Consider the following 22,528-nt stretch of genomic DNA (forward strand, 5'->3'; position numbering starts at 1 on the left):
TTGGAAATAAGAAAAATAAGCCAGCCGGATTAATCAATTAATCAACTGACCCAGTCGTGGTAAGATCACCTATACGCAGGCAGGCATGTAAACACACACAGTGACATTATTTTGTCTCGTATCTTGAGTAGTATGTGTCTATTTTGTCTCATAAATATAGTTCCCAAAAAAGTAACCACAGCAAGGCATTGCATCTTCTGTCTACAAAAGTACGCTATTTCAAAAAAGTTTTCAAAAGATGGTTACCCCTCTTTGGCACCCTCATCTGTAAAGCCCCTAGTGCATCCGTCCTACTGGGGCGGAGCTATCACACAAACTGAACAGTGGGAAACGAATCTGGCCACATCGTTATCCACAGCATTCACACAGGTTCGTACTTTTTCGCATTGTACTGAAGTGTGTTACTAATCCTGTTTCAGTAGTATTGATAAATAACTATTTGGATTTTCATTTGTAGAACATAGATTGTTGTCACCCTGACTATTTGCTGAGTATTTTTTAGCATGACACAGTCTCAGTTATTGTTGTATGGATACTCACAACCAAATAACATGTCGGGTACTCAAATCGATTTAGAGAGCAGGAGATTTTGTTCAAAAGCAGTGTTGTGCATTTTTCACGATTAAAAGGAGACATATTCCATACAAATCATTAATGTTTTTAATATTAAAACCGTGAGTTTACAGTGTACATATATTTTATTAGTATAGAATTACGAGAAATTATTGAGAATTTTAGGAATAATGTTTAATTGTATTTCTGATATAAACAGCCCAGACCAGCTATCAAGTGCTTGGTTTCATTCATGAGAGACAATTCCGTTAATCCTTTCTCATTAGTTTATGAAGAGTTATCCCCCTTTGTTTACTTGCTAGCAAACAACATTTTCAGTAATCCTCAGTATGGATGATTTAGAGGAAGTTGATTTTAGAGTATTATAACAAGGACATCAGATTGGCTAAAGTGATTTCAAGTAGAGCAGGCATCCCTTTGTCCACCGTTTATCGTGTTGAGAAAAATATTACAAATGGATAGGGCACTGAGCACCATGGAGGCGAAGGTAGGCACAGAACACTGACTGTCAGTGACAGGAAACGGCTTGGTATTCTTGTTTCTAAAAACAAACGATGTTTAGAAAACTTAAGGCAGGACATGGTTGAAACTGTGGCTGTCTGTAAAGAGACAATTAGAACTGAGCTGCATGCAGTGGGTTGGCAGGACTGTCGAGGAATTCCACTGCATGCAGTGGGTTGGCAGGACTGTCGAGGAATTCCACTGCATGCAGTGGGTTGGCAAGACTGTCGAGGAATTCCACTGCATGCAGTGGGTTGGCAGCACTGTCGAGGAATTCCACCACCGATCATGAAACCTGAACAAAAGGAGCGTAAGTTGAACTGGTGCTTACAGCATAGACATGTTATCAGGGACATTGTGATTTTCTCAGATGCAAGTTCTGTGTGGCTGTTTACTAATGCACTAAAATTTGGGACCTAACAAATTGAAAAACATTTTGTATCAGCGTCCAAAGTACAGTCCCAAATTTAACATGTGAGGTGTTAGGGGCAACACCCTTCTGTGTATTTGAAGGGAATATGAACAGTGACCGGTGCACAGATATTCTCGAGGGACATTTACTTCCATCTGCTCAGAAGGACGACGACCCAAAACATCGTTCAAAGCTTTCACCAGGTTTCGGACCCAAACTTGCCACGCTGTAGACCTGACCTAAATCCAACAGAAAATGTGTGTGGACTTATGAAGGAAAATGTCAGTTAGAAAAACCTGACAAATATTGCTGAAATGAAAGAGGAAGTGGTCCGATATTGGGACAGCACTGACCAGAACTTCTTTGATCAGTAGTAGCCTGTCTTGCTGCCCATGGTCACTTGACCAAATACTAACTGTTCGCCTGTCTTTGAATCTGGAGTTGTGTTCTGATAATGGTCACATTTAATACGTTAGTAATGAGTGAAAAAATTACTATCTTTAAGTTCCCAGTAATTTCTGGTCATACTATATACTCAGTATCGAAAACCATTCCTGTTGTACCCCACTGGAAAATTGCTGGAATATTGCTGTAAGCGGCATAAAACTAAACTCACACAGACAGTAACTTTTCATACAAATACAATTTGTACTGTGAATACAATACGGCATCTTTTCACTGAGGTTTACATCCTTACATTCTCCCTTGTAGTCTGTCAATATCAATAATGATATACTTAGTTTGATTAATGAGATTTCAGTCTAAGGACACCGTGATTAGTTTCCTACAAATTTGGTCTGGCAACTTCGAAATCATACAGGCTGTCATCATCAACAGGCAGCCTATTGATAGCATATCTTTGACTCCGTCGGTTTGGTTTGCAGGATGCTTGCCCACAGGCTTACGGCGTTCACCATCCTCTTCTGTGGGACATATGGTTTATCTAGGTATATCAAGACATTCAAGGGGGCTTTCAATTTGTAAAATATTCTTGAAGAACTTTTATCCAAAATTTATTCGGGAAAGGCGACTTCGTTCATCATCTGGATTGGGGTGTTAGCATAGTACACTGACTGCAGACCAATAAACTCCCATGGATCAATGTTCATGATATCAGTCACTGGAATTCTGGTCAAGGCGGGGATGCTGCTGCAATATTAATAAACATTAACAACTAAATATGAAATCATGTAGCATATGTTGTCTTCACTGGTATTCCTTCTTTCACTCACTCACTCACTCACTCACTGCTGTGTCTTGAAGTTACTGGTTCAACTTGATGAACAAGTGCAACCCTCCTGACAAGTTAGTAGGGAAGTTCTGTGCTGCTGTGGTGGACAACGACTACGACGAAGACGGAAGAGTGGACTTCAGAGACGTCCACAAACAAATCCTAGATTTCAGCTACGACGGTAAGCTTTGTTCAGAGACGAAATCATTTGATACTCATGACAAAAACCCTCCAAAAACCCCAAGTTTTGAGAATCAAAGAAGGAACAGCCAAATGTAAGCATACCTGAGATCCTTTTGGAAAAAATAATGAAGCTATGGAAAACATTTAAATGCGTTTTTTAGTCATGACGTAATCAAGTGCAAAACACACACACACACACACACACACACACGCACACACACACACAGAAGTATAAAAAGGTTGTACAATTATAATAGGTAATGGAAAAATGACACTTTTGTTCACATTCTGAATGTTCAAATTTTCTAGAAATTGAAAATCTTCGAACACACTAACAGTTATGATGATTAATCAACAGATGACCTTTGCACCTTGAAAGAATGGGAAGTCATGATCAGGTGGGTATGTCGGTACGGCTATTCGGAGCAGTATGGCAAATTCATGTACAGTCTCTATGACAGTGACAAAAACGGCGTTGTGAATGCGGACGACTTTAATGGATTCAGTAAGATACATTTATCTTATATATGATAGTGAGTGGGTGGGTGAGTTAAAATGTATCGTCACATCGGCAATATTTGAGTCATATCGTGACGAGAGAACCTTATACAGGGTATGAAATACATTCAACGGTTTTCATCTCCTGTCGCTAAATGACAGTATAACTAGTATTAGTTAAGGGACATATAAACTTTTAAGTGAAAACAGAGTACACGTAGACTGTAGATCAAATGCAACTGAAAGCAGTTCACCATACCAGAAACGTCTTATATGTCTGTCCAGTGCTACCGGATGTTAGGGTGTGGCTGTTTGGTGTACAGTTTAAAGAATTACTGAATCATGAAATACCTATCACATTCACAGCTATATACAGAGTAATATTAGTGGATGGCATTGTCCCGTCTGACAGAGTCAGAATAACGATCTAAACCTATTAGTTCCGTTTGGAATCTGAAAAGTCGCCAGAAACATTATGCATGTCACAAGTGCTGTACAATGAGGTGAAAGGAACTACTTGGGAGCTGCCTCATTATGTGCCATCTCTAAACCATGCTTATGCAATTAATCGCGTGTTTATCGGAAAACGTATTGCCATCAATCATCAGCAGGTTGATACAAAGCGATTTAAAACATCCATTTTTTAAAAATCACTTATTTTTTTAACAATGGTTTTTTCCAGATTTTAGCACTATTGACTTCCTGTCGATTCAGTACATTGTAAGTAAATTAGAAACGTAGATTCCGGATCTATCAAAGGTTAACAATACGAATAGATTTCAAACGAAAAATATGATTTTATATAGCGGTTACCAGTGTTATTGATCATATGCAAATTACATTATAGTTCTATTAAACTGATAGTGGGCGTCATATGTACGTCTAGGCCGGAGTGACACATATTTTAATGACCTTCACAATTTTTTAAGTTACTCATTGACCAAAAGTTTATAACCTGTGTTGATGTCGGATTTAATCACACATTAAGTACTGCCACCACATACTACGAAATTACACTGAATAGTCATCTCACTCACTCACTCTTCTCTTTACAGCGTTTTAAGGACATGTACTGCGGCAACCCGAAAAATAGGGTGAGCCCCCTTGACAAAATCCATTGTGCCGAGGTGGACGAACTGAAGCCAGAGGACATCAAGTGTACATAAGGATGACCCACTCTCATCAGTAAAGGATCGACTCTCTAAGCCTAATAAATTGTCGAAGAATACGCGGAGTCATTAATCAATATACTTCTGACATTGTCTGCCAGAGTAAATGCTTTGTTATGAAAGGTAACCTTTTTCGTTAATATCTTCGAAAAAAAACATATCTATTTGTGTAGATGTAGGTGAAAAAAGTACCTCGTCTTCAGACTAAATCCCAGCACAATGTGCCTGATATAGAGAAGTCAATAAAGCATTTGGCAATCATTATAGCATGTGTTTTGAACTCACTGGGGACATTGTCAGCGAACACTGTGCCCGAGGGTACATGTTTCTGTTTAGACTGTAGTTCTGTTTTTTGTTTAAGGCCATCTTTCAACTGGCACACAATCACGTGTCAACCATGTCAGCGAGCTATGCTGACCACATCCAGCTAGCCGCCTCTTACGACAAGCATGGGCTACTGAGAGCCAATCCTAACCCCGGATCCACCCATTTTGTTAAAGTCAAACCAATACAAAACAAAATATACTACTCTGTAGACAATTTCACACTGTTTCTACAAAATCAATTAGCAAAGACCATGGCGCAGAGAGAAATTTGTACTTTAGTCAAGACTGGTACGGTGTTGCCATTCCTGTGCACAAAGCTGAAATACCAGGAAGTGGAACTGCTATCGTAACATGATGAATCGTGGGTGGTTCTGTAAAGTTAATAAAACAAATACAGGAAAGATTCTGTTTCAAAAAGATATTGGCAGATAATTCACTAAAGGCCAAAAGGGCAAATATGAAAATGCCGGCCCGATACTATAACAACTGGCCCTGGGCCTCCGAGCCGGTGATTATTTCGAATTCTGCTTCAGACATTGGGACAATCATTGCCATGACGACAAGCGTATGTTAAGAATGCCAACCAACCAACCAACCAACCAACCAACCAACCAATCAATCAATCAATCAATCAATCAATCAATCGGTGTGGTTTCCTTTCGCTCTCTATAACTGTTCATAGTATAAACATTTTCTTTTGTGTGCAAACCGCTTTGATAGGTCCAACTTGGCAGACACGGAGAGACAAAAAGGCTATTGAAAAACATCGCATTCAAAACATCAAAAGCAGGGACTTAAATTTTGCACTGTAGTCCTGACTATCTACAGAGCTGTATATTTTAAAATGAAATTGATATGATAAATATACATCCCTTGGGTCATAATTACCCTAACATAAGGTGAAGACATTAATGGATTCACTTTAACAGCGTTGAATGAATAAAACATTTGTATCGTACATATAAGATTACACACAGATCGCACACGGAATTAACTGTATGCTATAATAATTTTCTGTGGTATCAGAGTGTTAACAAGTCAAGAAGTTAATAGTGCCTATTACGAATATTTTATGCAGCCTATTACGTTCGCTTCATGCAGTTGCTGACACTTTCAAGGGCAAGAACCTTCTGAAAACAAACAATGTAAAACATTCAACTGGCCTGTCATTCAAAACTCTCCAAACAGACCTGTTCTATACTAATAAAACGTAATAAATACAATACATAATAGTAAATGTACAAATGATAACTATGGAATATGTAAATCCATCTGGAGTCACACAGGCCCAATTTGGCGATCCCACTGGAACTTGCCAAGACTCATTCATGGGTGTTCCTTTGAATCATTTAATGGCACTGGTTAAGATTCGGCTGGAGAAAAATCGTTCACCTGTTCTATCTCTTTACAGCATCTGTGATTACCTTCAAGCTTCAGCACTAGAACGCAAAATGAACTCCACTCACTATCAGTTTGTTCAACAATGTCATTTTCCAACATGTTTTGGACTTTCTTCTTCGGGGCTCCAGGTTTGAATAGAACTATGGGTGTTTGAGAGACAGTGTCACAATTTTCATCACGATGCATTTAATCTATGCAGTGTGTACATCTGGAAACAAGTCTTTGAAACTCCTGAATCGTTTGAAATGAGATCTGAATTGCATATCAGAGTAATATGTAACTTATGACATGTTGCTTGGATAAGAATCACATTGTAACAGCACCCAACACGCACAGACAGATGCTGACTGATCAATAGCGCATTCTACTTGGACCACATGAAAATAAATACCAATAGCAAATCCTTACGTGTTATGTACTGAACAGCTAAAGAAACGCAAGTTTCTAAAAGATGAAATTCCACAAAAGTAAGTGTTCATGTTTATGTCTTCTTTTAAAAAACTGGAAAGAAACTGAGTTGCGTTTCTTTAGCTGTTCAGTATATATACACAATATTCTTCAGTAGTTTCATTACATTATACCAAATAAGGCTTGACTCGGAGCTATATCGATTGTTGCATAAAATAGTTATCTTCATTAAGAACTCGTCTCTCTTCACATTAAGGCGATGCGGTTTTATCTCTTGGATAATCAAAACGTAAGCTAGTCAGGGTGCACATTTCTACCTACATCAAATATTAATGCTGGGAATATTTGCATGTAAGTCAGACAGTATTTTGTTCGGCCAGACTCGTAATGTCATGAAAGTAAAGAAGGGGGTTTAATTGTCAGGTCTCCAGGTATGAATCTGGAGTCAACTAGGTCCATAGCACCCCATTGATGGTCGCAAGGCAACCTGTTTGCCTTAGGTTGCGCCCCAATGTCGGTGGAGGAAGGGTGTATGGTGGTTGAGGGCATTGGTTCCAGGATTAGCGCTGTTTTTGCTCAAAACGCCACTTTGCCCCTGACTTCACCTAGACGGGTTGGTCGAATGGGCCCCATTCTAACAAATTGCCTGGTCATGCCGAGCTCTGAGCATACTACTTGTTCTTGCTCAACTTTGATTTTTTTCAATTGTCTTCAAATGGGTCTTGATCATGTAGGTTAAAGACCTGTAATATCTATTGATAATACATTAATCAATCTGTCATTACTTACAGTCTTAATGTCAAGAAGGCTATGGGTCATGGGTCAGTCTGGTGGATTTATTGATCTTGAATTTATACTTCTGCAGGGGTATTTTGCCCCAGTATCCTTGATGCTGCCAACTGGAAACCCACTGGCATACAGCATTGTCTTAATGATACTCCGTGTTGGGTGGGGAGGTGGGGAGGTGGGGAGGTGGGGAGCTGGGGAGCTGGGATGATGGAGTTCTATGGAAAACAACCAAACGTTCTGTAGGGAATAGTTCGTCTTTTGATGATGACACAGTCTCTAAAGGCAAATCTGATCGGTCTCGTTATTGGGTGATGTCGTCTTCGGATGATGAAACTGAATCCGTTTGCTCTGAAGCGGTTTATGGCATTGCTGGTGACGTTGTCTCAATGAAAAAGATGCGATCTGGTTTCCTATTACTTGAATGCAAATACGCATTTCAATCATCGACACTTCAAGCTGTTAAAAATCCCGTATCTGTACCTGCTACCGTGTCCCTACGCTCTCTCTCAACAATTCAAGGGGCGTTGTCAGAGACAGAGAATGTTGTCTGTTAGACATGTCTGAAGATGATATGGCCTTTGAACCAAACGACCAGGGTGTAGCAGGTGTTAAACATTTTACAAGTCGACAAAATGGTCAGTTTGTAAAGTTGAACACTTATCTGCTCAACTTTTCTGTTCCTGTTACACAGTCATCCATCAGAGCGGGCTACTACAATATCAATGTAGATAAGTACATACCGAACCCGCTTTGGTGTACGCATGTCAAACGTTTGGTCATGGTGCCCAATCGCTTACCAATCAAGGAGACATGACATCGCTGTGGAGAACGTGCACATGCCATTTTAGACAGTCCAAACAGCCCTATAAAATGTACGTTAATTGCTGTGGCGACCCCGTTTGGCAGCTACAACATCAGATTGTGAAACGGAAACAGTGAAAAACTATTTCTTTTGAAGAGACTAAAAATTTTGTTACACATGATAACACCCCAATTGCAACTGTGTCACACTCTGCAGCTGTTACCCGTCAGTCTACTAAGTCAACTGAATGCCTGACTGAAATCACATGAGTGAATACTGAGAAATATTCTGCATGTGAAATGCAAACTGTTGCTTCAACGCAAACAACATCGCAATCCTGTCAACAATCTTATTCACCATCACCTGTTATAGTAATTGCTAATAAGACAGTGAACTATTTAAAAAATCTGGCCAATGGAATCCGGCAAAAATATCAACTTCTGGAGGATATTAATGTCACCCCTCACCACCATGTGCGCCAAAAAGTCGTTCGCCACGGTCCAGGAACAGATCCCCTGTACTACCACCTAAAGCAACATGAATACACGTAATGCACCTATTCAGTGGAACTGCAGAGGCCTTAGGACCAACTTAAATGAAATACAGTTACTAGTACACGATTTTCAGCCATCGGTTTTCTCTCGCCAAGAAACATACCTCAAACAGACAGATGAGTTTGACAGACAAATGAGTCAGTACAGCTCTAACCATTCCTTTTCTCCTACGGGCGACAAAGCCATTGGAGGCTCCTCTATCTTGCTGAGGCAGGGCATTATACATAGCTCAGTTCACATTATTACTGACATTCAAGCCGTTGCAGACCGTACATCTTTACACATTGCATTTGCTTTATGTTCTTTGTATGTCCTTCCATCTTCAAATCTCCAGAAATCTGACCTTCAAGATCCATATGATCATCTCCCTCAACCCTGCATTCTCGTTGGCGATTGGAATGGACATAATCCTTTATAGGGAGGTCGTGTTATCAAAACCAATAGTAAAATATTAGAAGATTTTCTTTCTGATAACAGTCTCTGTATATTTAATGATGGTACCCATCCATACTTACATTCTGCTACAGGTAGTTATTCTACCATGAACATTACACTCACAGATGCAAAAATCTTCTAAATGGATTTTCATGGTCAGTTCATGACGATTTATGGATCAATAACCACACTCATCTGATCTTGCACCCTTATCAAGATGGAATTTTTCAAAGTCTAGCCGGTCTAAGTTGACGTCATTGTGTACTGAGAAATTCAAACACGAAACCTTACAGAATATGGCTGACCCCATTCAGTTGTTTTCAGATACGCTGAATACTATAGCTACTGACACAATTCCAAAGCCCGCTGTAAATCCCACACATTCGTAAGCCACGATTTGATGGCGATTGCAAACAGGTTAGGAAAAAGAAGAAGAAGGTAGAAAAAGTAATTTCGCAAATATCCAACTGTAAATAATTTGAATAATGTTAAGATAACCAGAGGTAAAGCTCGACGTACATTCAAGCAAAGTAAACGTCAGCCATGGAGAACCTACGTCTCCAAGATTAATTCCTGCAAACCTATATCACAAGTGTGTAATATGGTACAAACTTCAGGGACATATCCTCTTTCTTCTATTGTTGTTGCTATACCCTCGCCGTTATACCTAAGCCTGGTAAAGACCCTTCAAATGCATCTAATTATCGACCTATATCGTTAACTCGCTGCGTCTGTAAAGCTATGGAAAATGAAAATAATTGTTCAGTATGCTATTTGGAGACCAATAACCTGATTTCCAACATTCAGTGTGGTGTCCGTACAAATATAAGCACTATTGACTATTTGGTTCGACTGGAACCATTCATTAAAAAATCTGTTCTATATAAAAATAGTTATATGTTTGAAAATACATTTCACAGAAGATTTTGGGGTTATGCGTTTCCGGTTTAATAGCATATATAACATGCAACAAAACGGAATTAGCACACACTCTCTCCCCAATGCGACATGCCTTCCTTCAATACATAAACTTTGCAAATTGCAAGTCACTCTGGACCTGTATTCCTGTCATTGTGAATATGCCCTGAGTAAATGTACTGTGAATAAATACTCTACGTAAACAGAGAACGTGAGGGCTTGGCTGTGGTTTTATCGTGATGCATAGTCACGGTTTACAGCGGTGCAGTTTGTTGTCATGTCATGCGTTCATTCAGATTACCCTGCATACATACATACAGTCATACGTTCATTCAACTTACCCTGCAGACATACATACAGTCGTAAGTTCATTCAGGCTACCCTGCAGACATACATACTGTAATACGTTCATTGTGGTTACCCTGCAGACATACATACTGTCATACCTTCATTCATGTTACCCTGCAGACATACATACTGTCATACGTTCATTGTAGTTACCCTGCAGACATACATACTGTCATACCTTCATTAAAGGTTATCCTGCAGACATACATACTGTCATACCTTCTTTCAGCTTACCCTGCAGACATACATACTGTCATACGTTCATTCAACTTACCCTGCAGACATACATACTGTCATACTTCCATTGTGGTTACCCTGCAGACATACATACTGTCATACGTTCATTCAACTTACCCTGCAGACATACATACTGTCATACGTTCATTGTGGTTACCCTGCAGACATACATACAGTCATACCTTCATTCATGTTACCCTGCAGACATACATACAATCATTCGTTCATTCAGGTTACCCTGCAGACATACATACTGTCATACGTTCATTGTGGTTACCCTGCAGACATACATACAGTCGTAAGTTCATTCAGGCTACCCTGCAGACACACATACTGCCATACGTTCATTGTGGTTACCCTGCAGACATATATACTGTCATACGTTCATTGTGGTTACCCTGCAGACATACATACTGTCATACGTTCATTGTGGTTACCCTGCAGACATACATACAGTCTACGTTCATTTAGGTAACCATGCATACATACAGAGAGCTATTCATTCAGGTAATAATGCAGGCACACATGTATCCATACGGATTTACTAGTGAGGCTGGGGACCATGCACTCATACAGTCAGCCATACGTTCATTTAGGTAATTCATGCAGGTATACAGGCAGTCATACCTTTTTTGGGGGTAATTCATGCAGACATACACACAGTTTATGTAGATGTCCCTGGCCGACACACTTGCTTGTTAAAGCTTTTTTCCTCGATTTGGGGCGGAGCTATAGCACAAGTTGAACAGTTGGAGAGAGATCTGGTCATATTTCCAGTCACTATCCAGTGTATTGAGACAGGTTCGTACTTATAGAAATGTTGCTAGAATATTTCACTATATCTATGTTCATTAGAATTTATGACTGTCACTTTTCAATAGAAAGCAGTACTCTCCGCTGAAAATGTAGTACTGAGGTAGCTATGAAACTGTCTGTGTTGTTAATGTGCATGTTTTGGTACTGAAAGACAATCATCGTGTCGACTGTCTTGTCGAATTGATTTAAGTTTAATCGACATTTGTTGCGGGTTGTAAGATAGTGCTCAGGACCTATGAATTTTGTTGACTGAAATGTTTTTTATTCCATCTTATCTATGTGGTTAGTTTACACTGTGATCATTAACACAGTTGGTCTACTATTGGGGTTGTAAATAAGTTAGTTATGTAATTAATATCAATAGTTAGTTTATACTTTTGACATTTGTGCTGTTGATTTCTACACTGTTAATATGTTATTTTATACAAGAAATATTGATACAGTTGAACTACACCGTCACTCTTTTTTAGAGTTCGCTCATACTGTAACAATATGTACTTTTGTACAGTTTACTGTTCATATTAATTATATAGTTAAGTTATAGTGAAACTGCTATGCTGTGGTTATTAATACATTTAGTTTATACGGTTACTATAATTACTTATTTTATGACTGACCTATTAATTCTATTGGTACAGTACGTTTACATTTTTCCTACTAATAGTGTCAGTGTAGACTGTATTTTAAGTCCGGTTAGTTTAAAATGTTACTTGTGTAAGCCCGGTATAACTACAGCTTCGTCAGCTTGACCTGATCAAGTGAATACGAATGCATTACAACTGGTTGGGTCTGTTATTGTGAAGGTGTGCACCCTTGTGAGTTGATTGTCAATATGTCCGAACACCCGAGACAAGGTCGCCGTTTAACATTCTCTTCTCCCCTATATAATAAATTTAACTCGACCTTAACTCGTGCCATTTGACCTCTCGGGTCATATGCAGAGTAGTTCAGGTCAAGCAGAACACGCTGAATCAATAAAATGTGTTTATACTGTCACTATGAACACATGTTCTTATTACTAATTGTCACGTTCATAATTTTTCGGTGTATAGAAATTGTCAGTGTCTATATTTGTATAGGCCACATCGTCCCTTGATTCATTCTGTAAAATAGAGGACATATGTGCGTAGTTCCACCAAATATCTCTCCCTTCCGTCATCATACAAGTACATGAGCCTGTGTTCTTAAAGATGCACACACAGATCAAAGTTTAAGTTATCATTGCTGTATAAACGAAAAACAAAATACACCAATATTTAGAGTAATTACCGAACTATCCTTGTGTCAAATTTGAATGCTTTGTGTTGTGCCTTTTTTGAGCACTCATCAATGAAAGACACAGTTTATGCCTTTTTCGCAGGATGCTCGCCCTCCGACTTGGCTTGTTTGCTCTTCTTTTCTGCGGGACTTGTGGCTTCTCCAGGTACAGTAACACATGCGCTACATTTCCCATGGACGCCGTTCGATAAAGTAGCGTACGGTTTTCCGTACGAATATTTAGGTATCATGGGTGACCGCAGGATGCCACATTGTGTTCATGTTGTGCCCGGGCATCGTGCGATTTCCTTGGGGACAGGCCAAGGCAAACCTACATGGAGGCTGCACGGAAATCGTACAGAGATCTTACGGTGATCGGTGATTGTGTGGTGATTCCACGGTACACGCCACACGACGACCGCACTGGAATGGGCTACTGATGAACCAGGCATAAGATATTCCCCGGTCCAAACACTATAGAATATTCTTAAGATGGTGCCATTACTGCTACAGTTTCCCTAGAAATCGATTCTCGTCTTGATATTTGTCTCAGTTGATCTTCTTGTTTGGAGTGAATTTGTGTTACATGATAAGGAACACATACCTATTTACCTACCGCCACGCATATATGTCGTTTTTTGATTGGCAGAGCGTTGAGCGAGTAACATTTTCATGTACCCTGCTGGGAATGTCGAACTCATCAGGTACTTCGTGGTAGTAATCTTTTATCTCGAATATGACTGAATCACGTATGGTGTACGGAAATTACCGATGTTTTTCGAATGCAAATAGCAAGGGAAGGGAGGGAGACAACTCAAATTCTTTTTGAACTAAATGGCTAGAAAACGTTTTATCTTACTTCACACATAAATGTCGCTGTCTGATTGGCTGAGCACTCCGTTGCATTGCAATACACCCCACTGCTACGCATTCGGTAGTTCGTGGTAGTTACTTTTTTTTATCTTGAATAACATTAAACGACGCATGATGCACAGAAATTACCGATGTTTTGCGAATGGAAATCGCTGGAAGGGAGATTACACCAATGTGTCTTCTTGTGTCGTCTGCAAACTATAACGATGGCCACCTAAACATTTGACTCTCTCTCCAATAAATAAATTTCGACAAAACGTTCAAATGTACTCCCTGTGAATATTAAGAAGGGGAATTACACCGTGGGGACTTCATTAAGACAATAGGCGAGGGAAAAACAGCAAGATGCCACATTGGAATCGTTTGATTCACACAGGTTGGCTGAAGTGTACAGTGTTCCCAGAAATTATTGAGAAAATCTTTGTTTTTTTTCTAATGATGGTAAGATTGGAAAAAGGGCTTTCACTATGCACTGAGCATACTAGATAAGGGAGACAACTCTTGAAGGCTTAGACGGCAGCTCATTACGTCAAGAGTTATCTCCCTTATCTGAGCAGACGGCTTCCTGTGTTGACATGGCAAAATTTACAGCAAGAGAGAAAAGAAAGCTCATTCTAGATGATTTTGAAAGGGGTGAGGCTGATGCTAAAGTGTTAGCTTGTAGACATGGTATTCCTCTGTCTACAGTATACAGAATTTTGAAGAATATTCAAACAGGAACCGGGATAGAGCACAAAGCAGGGGCAGGTCAGCCTAGGAAATTCAGTGTTGTGGATCGCCGAAGACTTGGGCAGATTGTGAGTAGGGGCAAATTGAAACGTGTTGAGAACATCAGAAATGAAATGATTAGCAGAGGAAGTCCTCAGGTATGCAATGAAACAGTTAGGCAGGAATTACAGAGACTTAATTGGGTGAAAAAACGTGGAATTCCCTCGCCGTTGATGAAAGATGCACAAAAGGAAAAACGTTTAAACTGGTGTCGGGCTCATGAAAATCAAGATTGGGATAATGTTTTCTTTTCGGATGAAAGTTCTGTTTGGCTTTTCCCTAATTGTGTGAAAATTTGGACCAAAGATACTGTCAAACCTATCTACCAGCGACCAAAACATAGCCCGAAGTTTCACATGTGGGGTGGCATATCGGCTCGCGGAGTGACGCCATTGTGTGTTTTCACGGGAAACTTGACAAAAGAAAGATACGTTGACATTCTAAATGGTCACCGTCTTCCGACAGCACAAACATTGTATGAAGATGATTGGATTTTCCAGCATGATAATGACCCAAAACACACTGCGCGCTACACAAAACAGTGGTTGTCGGGCGAAAATGTTCAAGTTTTAGACTGGCCCAGTTACAGCCCAGACCTAAACCCAATTGAGAATGTGTGGGGAGTCATGAAAGACAGAATAAACCAAAAGGGACTGAGAAATATTGAAGATATGAAGGCCGAGGTGGTCCAATATTGGGATACCCTGTCACACGATTACCTACAAACTTTGATGGGTAGTGTGCCTAGGCGTATTCAGGCATGCATTGCTGAGCGAGGAGGTCTAACAAAATACTAAAGCAAGACCGAGACTGTAAAAGGATGATGTTTTAACATGTGTATGTAAGTAAAACGTCAGAAGTTAATAAACGTAATGAGTTACATGACGCAACATGATTCTCAATAATTTCTGGGAATACTATACCATCCGATACCCATGCTTAACTGAAACAGTTCAAAATTAAGAAAGTAGGATAAATACCGAACTCAGAGAACAAAACAAACATCGAGAGTATATCAACCCATGGGCCCTGAGGGACCAGTGAACAGTGTACAATGTAACAAGTAGAACTCAACAAACAGAAGCCATATTTGAGAACAATATCAACAGGAAATCCATTTAGTGAAGTTGGAGAACTTTTAAGGGTTAATCTAAATACTACTTTGATGAGAAAGTTAGCTTGCACCAAAGACTGGTAGGGATCGGTTTGTTCTTGCTACCGGAGTTTCCAAACGACGAACAAAAGTTAAAATCTTATAATCAGAGAACGGGGATGATGTTGAACATTTCTTAGATCGATGACAAATTGTGTACATATCCGTTCAGTTACCGCTACAGTCACTTGTGTTCCACATGGTTGTCTGCCAACTTTATTTCCAGTACAAATGACTGCCGGTGAATGTACTGTCTTACTAATGGTGGTGGTGGTGGTGGTGATGATGATGATGATGGTGATGATGATGATGATGATGATGATGATCCTACAGTCGTTGATGAAGCAGGTCTAACAAAGTTTAAAAAGATTTAGAACTTGAGATGTGATTTCTAATTTCTCCTCATAGTGTCGTGACAATTTCATAAATGTTGGCTATAACTTACATTCAGAGAAAAGGATCTGATAAATGCTCTAAATCATTTAAAAGTGACTTTTAAACAACAATATAAAACACCCCATGGCAATAGAGGTTAAAGGTCGGTGTTGGTATTTCACTAATTTACTCACTCACTCTCTTCTGAAGGTACTGGTTTAACATGTTTAACAACTGCAACCCCCCTGAGAAACTGTTGGGGAAGTTCTGCGCTGCTGTGGTGGACAACGACTTCGACAACGACGGAAGGGTGGACTTCAGAGACGTCCACAAACAGATCCTGTTTTTCAACTATGACGGTAAGTCTAGATCTCTTAGCCACCGACCCATTCCTGAAAACGTTAATTGTCATATTTTGCCTCGCATTTTGCATGGCTACCGATTATTGCTTATTGATGGTCATTATTATAATTTCTTAGTTATCGGAGACTAATGGACCAAGAGTAAAAATCTTGATAATGATCGAGGAGAAATGAATTACTTGTAGGAAGGTTCCATAGCATGGCCATTCTAAACACTCTGGTCAAAACACACAAGGGTAACTTAGTGTATATGTATAGCTGTAAATTACACTATTCTGTTAAAGTAATGGTTTTTCAATATGGAAAAATGATTGCTTTGTAAAGATTTACTTTCAAGAAACACAATTGTAATACGATTAAGGATGATGGTGCTGCTGCTGCTGCTGCTGCTGCTGGTGGTGGTGGTAGTGGTAGTGGTGGTAGTGGTGGTGATGATGATGATGATGATGATGATGATGGTGATCCTACAGATGACCCTTGCACCCTGCAACAGTGGGAGGTCGTGACAAGGTGGACATGTCGGTACGGTTACTCCGAGGAGTACGGTCGATTCATGTACGGTCTTTTCGACAGCGACGACAATGGCGTTGTGAACGCAGACGACTTCAGCACATTCAGTAAGCATCAACTGACGGTTATAGCGGGGACATTTAGTGCACAGATCCATCAACTAATTCATCAAGGAATATACATTTCAGACTTAAGCGATCACAATGACCCAGGAATGAGGAACTAAGAGTGAGTGAGTTTAGTTTTACGCCACATTTAGCAATATTCCAGCAATATGAGGGCGGGAGACATTGTACCCATGTGGGGATTCGAACCCGGGGCTTCAGCGTGACGAGCGAACGCTTAACCAACGCTACCCCACAGTCCCTGAAGAACTAGAAGGACGCAATGAAAGCATATGAACACTGTGATCTGAAGAGTTGGTGCATGATATCAGTTAACAGTGTAATAGTCAAGGCACTCATCGACAGAATTACCCATTCTCTGTTCTCATCAGTGCCCAGTTTGGATTAAGAACAGGTGCTTCAAACACCATGTATGCTATGAGAGCCTTATGGCGAGGAGTGATGGAGACATGCTGGTGACGTGTTGACGTACCCCGCAGGCTAGAGTCACTCCTAGATATTCTGATACCATGTTTATCGGATATTAACATAAATAATTACAAGCAACCTTCATTTACCTGGGAATAACTGAAAACTCACATGTTTATCTTTTCCAGATTTTACCAAGGCGCAGTTCTTATCGTTTCAATACATTGTAAGTAAATGCACAGTTTAGTCCAGATATAGTTAAGGTCGATGCCATGTATATATCTCGACCATGCCTACCGAAATTTTGAAAGTGCAATTACCATGATTTGGTTAGAGTACAAATGAAGTTTTGATAATGTTGGAAGCATTTGTCCGGACATCAGCAGATCGAATAATTCCACATCGGTTCACACATAAACCCTAACCGAAGTGATATCCCAGCAAACAATTCAATACCATGTTCCCACAACGTTATCCTTTCGTAGCTACAACGTTGTTCTGTAGATTCCCATATACGTCGTCACAACGTTGTGACGTGACGTTGCACAGTGCAACATGCTAACGTTTTCGGTAAGAAAAGAAATTACGTTTCTATGACGTCACAGTATGATTATAGTATCATTATTATGCCGAGTAATATATTATGACGCAACATAACGCTGTGTAATAGTCGATACATAACGTTTTGACAACGTATACATGTCTATACTGTAATGTTGCGGAATAAGGCTATAAAATGACGTAATACTGCCGTTGTGGCGCCGCTTTGTCATGACGTTACCAATCTACAAAAGCATCACAGTTTTGTGGAAACAATGCGTGTTAGCTGGTATCACACCATCTGTGGCGGTCCAATGTGTTACATGAAGGAGGCAACTAAGATGGACGGATAATGAACATAATGATAATGTCATCGTATCCCAATTGCGTTGATCAATGATGATGGTATCACTTGATTGTCTGGTCCAGTGTCGAATATTTACTTGAATATTGATTAGAGTTGCTTGAAAAAAAAAAAAAACCAAAGAAAAAATCCAAATATTACCCAAATAGGGCTGACATCCATTTCACTCACTCACTCTCCTGTTCACAGCGCTTCAAGGACCTCTACTGCAGAGACCCGAAAAACAGGGTGAGCCCCCTTGACAAAGTACAGTGTGACGAGGTGGACAAACTGAAGCCAGAGGACATCAAGTGTCCATAAGGATGATCCCCACTGATCTTTAAGGGACGCCCATCTGTTTTTCTTGGGAAAGGAAACATATTAATAAATACGAAAATATCCGAAAAATAGTCTTGTAGAACAACTAAGACATTGTATGGCTATAAAACATTATTGAAGCCACATGCTCTGGTGAAACAGTATGAATGTCATTGCTTCAGTTACCAAATTTCTGTTCTTCCTACAAAATCTCAACAGATCTAGAATAACGAATGGTTGGTCCCTAATGAGAAACTTTAATAAAACGTAGTGTAATAATTAGTGTTTTGTACATTCTGAGAAATCTGCGTGAGAAATTCTGAGAAATGTGTGTGTGTGTGCGCGCACGCGTGTGTGTCTGTCTGTCTGTCTGTGTGTGTTGTGTTTTAGTAGACGAGAAGTGGGGGTTAAATCTTCACATCGAAGTCTGTGCTCCACATGATGACGATGTGTGACGCCCACACTGGCGTCCCCACTGTGTAAGAGCTGGAATACGTCGTCAAGCCGCGTAAAACTATATTCACTCTCTCATTCACTTCAGTTATCGTAATTTTTAAAACTTACAACTGTACTAGTTTAAATAGCAGATTCTTTCACACATACTATTTATAATAACATCATAACATAACAGTAAGTCCCCTTATACTGCGCTAAATCCACACCGACAGCATGCTCATAGCGCAGGGTTGTTACGAACCGGATAAGTCAAGCTGATTGTGAGGAAGGTCAATAGTCATCCCACAGGGTACCCATTGTCTGCTTTGTGAAACGATGCAAGTGTGAACAAACTGAGTTCCTTAAGTGAAACCATACGTATCACATGTACTTCGTTATGGGACAGGCCTGAAGTCCTAGGAATTCTCGGGAGTCAAGCTGCCATACGCCGTAACCCATCCAAGGACTCTCCGTGCCAAACGTTGCTTTACTATAACTCATTTGTGAACTGAGCTCTGTGCATAGGATCATATACCACCACCAATCCTAAACATATTCTAAAGGAGATTGTCTGAATATAAAGCACTTTTTATATACAAATGAAAAAAAAGCATCCTAATAGTCACCTTCCAGTTCCGTTATTGAAATTAACAAAAAGCCTTGAAAAACGCCCTCGAATTTCCGCCTATTACGGAAGCACACGACAGTTAATGAGCAGAGGCGGGTATCACATGACATGACGTCAGATGTGCCTTTTGCCGATGGCTTCTGCTTTCGTTATATTTAACAACTTAACAGTGTTCATGAATCCTGAAGCAATAGAAGATGTTCCCGATGTCATTTTTGAACTGGATGTTAGAGACTGTACCAGTACGAGCAGATTTTACATCATGAGAGAAACTTCTAGTGACGATGAAAGAAGAATGTCTCGCAACGGAGGCACCACTTGATTCAATTCAATTAATTTCGGTACGTTGGCCATGTGACAATTGATTACAATTAATTGTCACGACATAGCCGTACCACGCGTACGTGACAGGAAGAACACGTGCACGTATTGATGATAAGGAAGCACCTAAGATGCCAAGATTAATAATGATTATACTTCAAGTTGGTACACCTATTTTAGTTTCACGTTGAATATGGCGTTGGGGACATAGACCGGTTTCTTGAGAAGTATTCAGAAGTTGGTATTCAAGTATAATACAAAATATTATGGATTTTAGTTTAGTTTAGGCCTCAGTTTCTTCTATATTGTATTCACAACGTCTCTGGTATTTTCCTTTTCCATTCACATGAAGAAGGAGCAAGGAAAGGCCAAGAAATTGTGTGTATGCAAAAAAAGAAGTTATACATACATAATATTTTGTCCTATGCTGTTAGAGACAACTTCACCATGCTATTTCGTTTCACAGAAACAAAATACCTCCAAATGTAAAAAGAATCAGAAAAGTACGTTTTCAAAGTGCGTCCAAATGTAATCAAGTGGCTAATGGAATGTCATGTCGTAACGATAACTACATGTCATACAATCCCAAACATGTCAGTGACCTCAGCTTTCAAGGCGGTGTTTGAATGCCGTCATTTCTAAGCGTTTGCTCACACAAGCGTCTCAGTAAACATCGATCCAGGTTGGGTTTCCCTGCTGAGAAGTGGTTTTGAGGCGAGTCAAACAACATGCCTGTACTGGATACCCTGTTGAAATAGTTCAGTGACAGGCGTTGATCAAGTATCTAGCCCTAAGACAGTATCTAGTCCTAAGACAGTGTCTAGCCCTAAGACAATCGTAAGTTCACGAATTTACTTCCGCATTATGCAAAGAGGTTTATAACTTTCTCTGTGCGTGTGTTCATGACCTGGACCTTGTGTGACCAGGACCCGGGCAGGCTTCCACAAGGCCTGGGTGGTGCATATCATATACAAGGCCACATTCATTCTTACACAGAGCGCTTACTTTCCACCATGTCCGGTCTCGCTTATCAAAGGCCAAGGTTAAACTTACACAAGGCCCAGGTAATGCTTACACATATATAAGGCCAATGTCATGCTTACATAAGGCCCAGGGGCTCCTTTGACAAAACAACCGTTACTAAGGTTAACCTCAACTCTCATTCTTTAACATTGCCCTACGGTTACCTAAGTCTAAGGTAACGTTAGGGCAGTGTTAAAGAATGGGAGTAGAGGTTAACGTTAGTAAAGGTTGCTTTATGAAAGGAGCCTCAGGTTATTTTCGCGACTACACACAGGGCCCGGGCACGCTAATTCAATTGTCTTGTCCTTCCCAAATGGCCTGGTCATTTTTGAGAGGGCACGGCGACGCACACACAAGTCCTTGCAGATGCAAGGCGTCCCGGGTTCCAGCATTCTCTTCCTACAGAGGTTATTTGTCATATCTTCCTACGAACCTCTGTTCTAATACGGCCATATTTTGCCGTTCTCATAAAATCCCCTAGCGGCAAAAACTGGCAGCAGATTTATCTCCCTTTTTTCTGTCCAATCAGAACACGTGTTACATCGACCTAGATTCAACTTGACAAATGCAAGCAATGTGGAGAAACAAATATGACATGACTGAGTTCTTTCTAGAAGAAACATCGGAGTATCGCGCACGAGAAGAGGTTCTAGTTTTCACCATGCATCCGGAAATTACCGAGATGTTGCGAACGATCACTTTTGAAACAAGGTCGCTGAATGCACTACTAAATCTGATTGCCTCCAATCACAAGTCCTGAACACACGCATCATGAAAGGGTCGTATTAGAACAGAGGTTACGTCGGAAGATATGGCAAGTAACCACAGCAGGAAGAGAATGGGGCTCCAGTTACCCAAAGTCCAAATGATGCTTTCAAAAGTCTCTGGTCACGCTTACTCAAGTGACGGATCACGTTTATTCACGTCCCAGGTTACGCTTGAACATGTTCCAGGTCGAGCTTGCACAAGTCCCGTGCCACGCTTGCACAAGTTCCGGGTCACTCTTATTCAAGTCCCTTGTCACGCTTCCTCAAGTCCCTGGTCACGATTACTCACGTCTCGTGTCAGGCTTACTCTTGAAAGCCCACAGGCCGGCCTGTTGAATTTGGGCAGAACCACATTCTGCAGAATTCTTGCTGCTGCTGAACCTGACTCCCAATGCCGATGCAGAGCCAACTGTCTGGACCAGGCACAACAAGGCTCAGTGCATCATCTGTGGGAAGATAGATGTCAATAGGTATACATGAACTTACTTATTTACTCTAACTGAGGTTCCTTTTACAGCAAGCCAGCAAAACCAAAAACAAAAAAATAATGATAATATTAACAAAACATCTGTCGCGAAAAATAAATATTTATTGAATATTTTGGGCACATTATTTCCGGCAATCAATTTAAGAGTCTGTGCATAAAATTCCCGAACATTCACAAAATGATGCCTCGATCCATTTCTAAACAGAACATTCTATTAGAAAAGACTAAGCGTTT

At 40.2% G+C, this 22,528-nt stretch overlaps 2 protein-coding genes across 2 annotated transcripts; both read left to right on the top strand.

The window, feature by feature from the left end:
- Positions 1 to 330: 330 nt before the first annotated feature.
- On the top strand, positions 331 to 4,777 carry LOC137272358 (uncharacterized). The gene is made up of 6 exons (XM_067804730.1): positions 331 to 369; positions 2,371 to 2,433; positions 2,750 to 2,898; positions 3,259 to 3,405; positions 4,081 to 4,118; positions 4,454 to 4,777. The coding sequence occupies exons 2-6, from the start codon at positions 2,372 to 2,374 to the stop codon at positions 4,562 to 4,564; spliced, it is 507 nt and encodes a 168-aa protein (XP_067660831.1). The 5' UTR covers positions 331 to 369; position 2,371; the 3' UTR covers positions 4,565 to 4,777.
- An 8,185-nt stretch (positions 4,778 to 12,962) lies between these two features.
- On the top strand, positions 12,963 to 18,636 carry LOC137271651 (uncharacterized). The gene is made up of 5 exons (XM_067804084.1): positions 12,963 to 13,024; positions 16,238 to 16,386; positions 16,860 to 17,006; positions 17,621 to 17,658; positions 18,526 to 18,636. Exons 1-5 carry the CDS (start codon positions 12,963 to 12,965, stop codon positions 18,634 to 18,636), a joined length of 507 nt encoding a protein of 168 aa, XP_067660185.1.
- Positions 18,637 to 22,528: the final 3,892 nt, after the last annotated feature.

The sequence above is a fragment of the Haliotis asinina genome, chromosome 2 (genome assembly GCF_037392515.1).
Source record: "Haliotis asinina isolate JCU_RB_2024 chromosome 2, JCU_Hal_asi_v2, whole genome shotgun sequence".
Lineage (NCBI taxonomy): Eukaryota > Metazoa > Mollusca > Gastropoda > Lepetellida > Haliotidae > Haliotis > Haliotis asinina.